General features: G+C 43.8%; 1 protein-coding gene across 1 annotated transcript; it reads right to left on the bottom strand.

Moving 5' to 3' along the window:
• Positions 1-349: 349 nt before the first annotated feature.
• On the bottom strand, positions 350-5,338 carry LOC147606835 (uncharacterized). Its single transcript, XM_086791062.1, has 2 exons — positions 1,724-5,338; positions 350-887 (listed from the first exon to the last, which is right to left on the bottom strand). Exons 1-2 carry the CDS (start codon positions 4,734-4,736, stop codon positions 481-483), a joined length of 3,420 nt encoding a protein of 1,139 aa, XP_086647188.1. The 5' UTR covers positions 4,737-5,338; the 3' UTR covers positions 350-480.
• Between the last annotated feature and the right edge of the window lie 2,326 nt (positions 5,339-7,664).

The following is a 7,664-nucleotide window of genomic DNA, read 5'->3' as shown; positions in this document are numbered from 1 at the left end:
ATAAGAGGAGGACATCTACAGGAGGCAGTTCCTATGTAGGAGGGTTTCAAGAGCCAACAAATTATAGAAAATATGTTTGAAAGTGCATGCACACATTTTATGAGATGCTAAAATGTGGTTTCAGTATTGTATGCGATGTTCCTATTCATAATGTTGTGCCATTGGAGATAATACCCTAGCTCATTGACATGCGAGTACAAATTTTCAAATCTCCTCATCCAAATATTTGAAATCAATCGCTCAAAAGAAATCACTAAAATCAACTTTTCAAACCTTAGCATCCAAATATTTCAAGTCAATCACTCAAAAAAAGATATAGCATTTGACATTAAGCATGAATGAATAAGAAACCAAAATTGCCCACCAAAAAATTGGTGCCATGAAGGTTTTTTCAAGAATCATTTAGCTTACAAAACGTATGTTTCAAAAATTGGTGCCACGAAGGCTTTTTCAAGAACCATTTCGCTTACAAAATGCATGTTACATTTGTATGGAAATTCTAAGGAAGTCTTCCTCTTCCGTTGCTAATGTGTGTAACCTATTTTCAATTCTCTCCCTTGTCTCCAACTCTTTTTTTACCCCAACAAGCATGCATACCACCTCACGCATCGAGGGCCTATCCAAGGGCAAGAGGCTTGTACATAGGAGTGCAATCTTTAAAACAACCACCATTTCTATTAAGATTGAGCGGTTGCCTAGATCTAACCTTAAATCAAAGACTTGCTTAAGATCCTTTTTCAAGACTATGGAGCTTTTAACCCAAGTCACAAGATCTCCTCCATGCTCTAATGACTGCACTGGTAGCTTCCCTGTGAGGAGTTCTAAGAGGACCACTCCAAAGCTGTAGACATCACATTTGCTTGTGATTTTCATAGAGTAAGCATACTCTGCAAACATGAAGAGAGAACCATTTAGAGACATATAGAAGCTCACTTTCACATGTAAACATGGTGTAACATCAAAAAGGCATGAAAGTGCTCAAGAAGAGAAATGAACACATGTAAGTTGTACTCTTTTAAATCAATTGGTTGAATACTTACTCAAAGCTAACATCTAGCATAGACTATCACTAATTGCTAAGGCATTACGACATGAAGGTGAACACTTAATTTGAAGTAGTGAGGACAAGGTCGATGTAGCTATAAGTGATTGGATCACTATGTAAAGGAGGGCTCATGATCAATGAACATTGGATCACTATGTAAAGGAGGGCTCATGATCAATGAACATTGGATCACTATGTAAAGGAGGGCTCATGATCAATGAACATTGGATAAAATATGGCTTAGTGATATGATGTTGTAGACACCTAATGTACATACAAAGCCTAAGTTCTCTCCCTTCCTTGGAGAAATCTATGAAGGAACCTTGTAAGAGCAATAATGCATATATATTCCTTTAGCTTTTCCCCTTTCACCTTCACTACTTTTTTTGAGGGCCTCTATGTGTAGCACTATGATACAATCATGCATTTTTCAAGCGATGTGGATGGATGCTCTAGACCATTGATATTAGACTTGTGAAATCTTGTGTGACTAAGCCAAGGATGAAAGTTTACACACAGCAACCAACATACCATACATAGACATTACTCATGTATACATACATATATAGCACGAATGAGAACAAAGCTAAGCTCTATGATACTTATTATACCATGTACACTAGCATGCATTAACGATGTGTGTGTGAGAGAGCGAGAGAGAGAGAGGGGGAGGCGCACCAGGAGCAATGTAGCCATAAGATCCAGCAATGGCGGACATGGACATGGAGTAGGGGACGTCCATGATCTTGGCGAGGCCAAAGTCGCCCACATGCGCTTTCATCTCCTCATCAAGCAAGATGTTGTTGCACTTGATGTCCCGATGGACAATAGGGGGCTTGCAGTCGTGGTGTAGATAGGCTAGCCCTTGCGCGGAGCCAACCGCAATCTGGTATCGCGCCTCCCAATCCAAGCCGCAGGATGAAGATGGTATACCACCAGCAGTCCCATGCAAATGCTCGCCGAGGCTTCCCTTGGCCATATACTCATACAAGAGAAGATTGGCCTCTTGATGGTAGCAGAATCCATACAGCTTGACAATGTTGCCATGCCTTATCTTGCCCAGGGTTTCGATTTCCGCATTGAAGCTGTTCTCCATTGCAGATCCTTCTCGTTGTGAGGCCACCCTCTTCACTGCAATCACTTTGCCCGAAGGAAGCTTGGCCTTGTACACTGTGCCGCACCCCCCCCGTCCTATCTCGCAGCTTGCCGAGAAGTGACCGGTCGCTTCTAGAACGTCCTGGAAGTTTAACCCCGGCATCGCTGCAGCGACGTAGGACTCTTCCCCTGCCTTTTCTTCATCCTGCACGCCATGATCGAAGGCGCTGGGTGAGGGCGATCTCTGGCAAAAGCAGAAAGCAGCAACCATGATGGCGAGGATGGAGAGGCCAAGGAGACCCACAACGATGCCGACGATGGTCTGCGGAGAGATTGCGAGGGTATCACTAGAAGGTTGAGAAGAGGATTGACAACGGATGGGGAGAGAGGCTCCGCAGAGTCCCGTGTTGTTGATGAAGTTGTCGGGACTCATGCTGTCAAAAATGGTGGGTATTGGGCCTGTCAATAGATTGAAAGACACATTGAAGACAAGGAGGCTGGCGGAGTGGGCGAACGATGACGGTATCTCTCCAGACAGCTGGTTGCGGTCCAAATAGAGATTGTTCAGTAGAGGTAGATCTCCCAGCTCCGTTGGAATCTTGCCTCTTAAATTGTTGTTTCTCAGACTAAGAGCTATACTCAGGCTCGTTAGCTTGCCCAACTCTGCCGGAATCTCACCACTGAGAGAGTTCCCCCCCAGCTGCAGCTCTATTAGATGACCTAAATTGCCAATTTCTGCCGGAATTCCCTCCGTCAGCCTGTTGTCGGACAAATCCAGATTCGCCAGCTTCTGCAGCTGCGACAGCTCCGTCGGAATGCCGCCGGAAAGAGAGTTTCTGCTCAAGTCGAGCCTCTCCAGGCTGGTACAGTTTGCAATCTCGACAGGAATGGTTCCATTGAATCGATTGCCAGAAGCTTGAAAGGATCCTAGCTTCGTGAGCTTTCCGAGTTCGTTCGGCAGCTGCCCCGACAGATGATTGCCGGAGATAATGAGGTACATGAGATTGGCCAGGTAACCCAATTCCGACGGAACGCTGCCCACGAATTGGTTGTGAGAGAGATCAAGATATGTCAGGTGGGACAGAAGGCTAAGCTCCGACGGAATTGCGCCCGAGAGGTTGTTCTGACCGAGATCTAACCCAGTTAGCGAGAAGCAATCCTTCACCCCTTCCGGAATGCTGCCCGTTACCTGGTTTGAGCCCAAACTCAACCTGGCTAGTTGGCCGTTATTGCAGAGCTTCTCTGGTATTTTTCCTGTGAGCTGGTTGATGGAAACTTCGAAGACGGTCAGGTTGCTGTAGTAACCCAGAAGAGGGGGGATGCTGCCTGTCAAGATGTTTTCGGCGAGCAACAATTCTGTTAGTGTCGTGAGGGTTTGCAATTGGACGGGGATGCTGCCAGAAAGCTGGTTGAGGGAGAAGTCCATCCTCTGGATACTGACCAGGTTGCCAAACTGAGGAGGGATGGATCCCGTGAGGTTGTTCTGGAAAAGCTGCAGTAGCGTCATGTACCGGAGATTGCCAAGCTCGAACGGAATTTCTCCCGACAGCTTATTCATGGACAGATCCAGCTCTACAATAGAGGTGCAGTTGCCCAGTTGCCATGGAATGCTTCCGGTGAAATTGTTGCTGTACAGGTAGAGGTACTGCAGCTTCTGCAGATTGCCGAGCTCCGGCGGTATGTCTCCGGAGAGCTCACTGTTGTAGTACAAAGCCAGAGTGGTCAACTTTCTCAGGTTTCCAAGCTGGCGGGGGATGGTTCCTTTTAGCCGATTCTTCCAAAGAGCTAAATAAGTCAAGTTTTTAAGATTTCCAATCTCTTGAGGGATTGTCCCCTCTAGCTTGTTCTGCGCAAGGCCCAGCACCTGCAAGGTATGGCAGCCGCTCAGCTCTGCCGGAATTGATCCATCCAGAGCGTTGTTCCCCAGACGGAGCAGGCGGAGGTTCTTAAGGTTGCCGAGCGACAAGGGGATGGATCCCGTCAATTTGTTGCTGAACATCGCCAGTTGCTGGAGAGAGTTCATGTTGCCGAGCTCCGTTGGAATGGTGCCATTGAAGGAGTTGCTGAACAGGTTGAGCGTGTGCAGGTTATGCAGCTCGGCAATCTCCACCGGAATGGCGCTGGAAAGGTTGTTCACAGATAGATCCATCACTTCCAGCAGTGCTAAAAGCCCCACCTCTGCCGGAATGTCTCCAGTAAGCTTGTTGCTGCTGAGGTCCAGGACTTGCAGGGATCGGCAGTTAGCGATGCTTGCCGGAATTTCGCCGTGGATCTGATTGATGGAAAGATTGAGAGTTTTGATCTCTGTGAGCATTGAGATGCTGTGGGGAAGGCTACCGGAAAGGTTGAGAGAGGTAAGCTGCAGGCCGGAAACGCGGCCAGCAGGTGTGCAAGAGACCCCCTCCCAGCTGCAGGGCGAGGTAAGGTTATCATTCCAGCTGTTGGGAGGCCAGTTAGGGCCCTGTACACTGTTTTTGAATTGAAGTAAGTATTGTCTGTCGTCAGAGAGAGAATCACAGAAGGCGATAACAGAGAGGAACACTACTAAAACTAAGCATTCACGAGCGGCTATCTTGTCATTCTCGGCCACCCACATCCTTGCTGTGCTCACCTGAAAAGTGTATAGAAATCAGTGTGGACAGTACTTGGCTCATCAGCCAAGGGCAAACCCTCGACAGACTACATCTATAAAGCCTATTCTAATGGCGATGATGATCAATTGAGCGCGCGCACACACAGAGAGAGAGAGAGAGAGAGAGAGAGAGAGAGAGAGAGAGAGAGAGAGAATGGGAGGCTCGTTCTCAATGGAAGAAAACCGCTGGCTTTGCACCCTTTTATTTGCCTCCCTTGGTTGAGACCCATGGGTGTACTATGCCACCTCAATCAGAAGATCTCTGCTCCGGCCAATCTGTGCTTTGGATTTTGAGGGGGGCGAAAGGATGCCTTTTGCACAAGCTCATATCTCGGTTAATGATAAGCAAATAGAGTCCAAGATCTCCTCCTCCTCTCTCCTCGTGCTCCTAGGTTGGTAGTATCTATTCTTAAAATTGTGCTTGTTAGTGTGAGAGATCAAAAAGGATTATTGAGAATTTGAGGTAGAGATCTCCACACACACACACACACAGAGAGAGAGAGAGAGAGAGAGAGAAAAGGCTGCGAATTTGAGGTAGAGATCTCGAGAGAGAGAGAGAAGGCTGCTACCGTCTTGACACTTTTGAGAAAGCACAAAACACGCAGAGAAAAGGAACACATGAACAAGACCCGGAAACGTTTGAACGTTCATTCTACAATGCGAGCCAGGCTGGCCGTTGGACCCTTTAAAAAAAGAAGAAGAAAAAACTAAAAATCTATTTTGGTTTTCCCTTTGTCAATAAATAAAGGTCTTTCTTCCTTTAAAAAAAAAGATGACTCGAATAAATAAAGGGCCGATATATTCTCCAAGAAAATATATTCTCCGATATATCCTTTAAATTAAGTAAAAAAAATGCCTATATATTCTCCAAGAAAATAGAATGATCATCTTGATATAATAAAATGCCTAAATATATATTCTCCAAGATCATCATCTGAATGTACATTTATTTGCGTTCTAAAAAGACTATAGGTTTGCATGGGCAAGAGACCTCGTCAAGAGTCATTCTTGTCAATTTGGGGGACCTGTCACAGCCCTCTTTGTTTTATCTTCTCGTATATACTATTTCACACCACGCGTACTTCGATACACCCAATATGTGACCTATGGCTATGTTGGCCCCCCACGTGTTTGAACCTTCCAACAAAATTTCACGTGCCATATTTTTTTCCCTGTTTCACACCTCCTCCACCTTTATTCTCTCACACCATGATCCTCTCCCTTTCACGCGTGATTGCTTAACACATGGCGCTCCTCTCATTTCGTTTTCTAACTACCTATTTAGTATTGCACACACCTACCTTTGAAAAACCAAACATTCGTGTAAGCTTCAAATCATCCTCCGCCCACAAAACAAATCTCACGTTTAGTTTCTAACCATGTTACTTTCATGTCATCCACGTCACTGTGGAGCTCCTTCACAATGGATGCACCTTGGAACAATCTATTTCCATAGAAAGAAAACAAGAGAGAGATTCTATTTCGCACATGGATGAATATCTTACTAGATATGTGATAGCTTGATGTCAAGCATATCATAAGCCCTTGCATGATTTACTGTAGTAGCAAAAACATTAACAATGACTCAAAATCAAGCTACTAGGATCAATCTAAGGTTTTTTTCATTCACTTTAAGCTCATCGAGAAACCAACACATATATTTAAGAATTCTATTTCCAACGTGCAAACCTTCATGAATTTCGCATTCACTTCATGCTCTTTGAAACCAACACATATTTTCCATGTATGTTTCAAGATTGCCTATTATAACTAGATTGATTTCAAAACTCCATTTCTATCCTTGGAAATCTTCATGAATGCCAGGCCACATTATTCAAGATGTTATGAGTGTTGAACATTGATTTGTTATTCTCAACATGTCATGTTCAATACCTAGACATGAGTTGATCCTACCACATCACCCTTCAATACCATAGCCTGAGCCTAGCCATCTCCTCTATACCAGCACCCCAGGCCACCCTCATGTTACCAATGTCCCACCTCTCCCTTGTTGTCCAATCGCCACATGGGGGAGGTTAGTTGAAAATTTCTTTATATCGCATATGTTCAAGAGGTGTTTTTAATACCTTCTTCTCTTTAAAATTTTGGCATTTTAAATATGCCCCATTTGTAAGTTTTGGAGGAAATGAAGTACCCTTTTTGGCCCAAACTTACAGTTTTTACTTTTTTATTTAAAATTACCTATGTGTATGAAAACTTTTATTGAGTCCATGAGGTCCAAAAATACCAAAAAGTTTTTGTTGAACCCATGTGCTATCTTACATATTCCTAATTGAGTTCCCCAAGCGTCAACTCTCACTGTACAAAACCCACATCCTCCTTTGATTATTTCTTAAGGGGAAAATGCCAAATCTTTAATAAGACCCATCACTCAAGGTAGAGTGATGCGGTGAAAAGTGTAATTACCAAGGGAGCTACATAGAAGGGGAGAGAGCAGAGACAATACTTTTGCCGAGGTGTACTAAAATGGAAAGGTGGAGAGTCCCATATATATCCAGCTACATGGGGATAGTGCCAACTATAGGCTCTCCCACCTAGTGGCCCTTGCTTGACAAATGAAAATTAATCAAAGTCACGTGTATATTGCTTGGTTTTTCTTAATGAGATTTGTGAATATCTATGAAAGATAATGTTTGTGTTCATAGATATTATTTTCATAGGCAATTCGATAAATCTCTAGAGATAATAATTATGAAAAAAATTGTAAAGAATAGGTTTATTAAAATCATGATAAAAACTCATATGTTGTCTTAAGTCAATCCTTAGTTTTATTAAAAGCATGATAAAAACTCATGTGATATCTTAAGTTAATCCTTTATATAAGGTTTGCCCAAAATTTTCTAGTTTTTAGTGGGTTCTCGAGATAAATTC

The sequence above is a fragment of the Cibotium barometz genome, chromosome 56 (genome assembly GCF_041138505.1).
Source record: "Cibotium barometz isolate CiBa-2024 chromosome 56, ASM4113850v1, whole genome shotgun sequence".
In the NCBI taxonomy this organism is placed as follows: domain Eukaryota; kingdom Viridiplantae; phylum Streptophyta; class Polypodiopsida; order Cyatheales; family Cibotiaceae; genus Cibotium; species Cibotium barometz.
This window is presented reverse-complemented; position numbering and strand designations above follow the sequence as displayed.

Coding starts and splice junctions, on each gene's coding strand:
- LOC147606835 (XM_086791062.1), bottom strand. CDS start 4,736: ATGTGGGTGGCCGAGAATGACAAGATAGCCGCTCGTGAATGCTTAGTT. Junction 888..1,723: donor TTATGGCTACATTGCTCCTG/GTGCGCCTCCCC, acceptor TCATGTTTGCAG/AGTATGCTTACTCTATGAAA.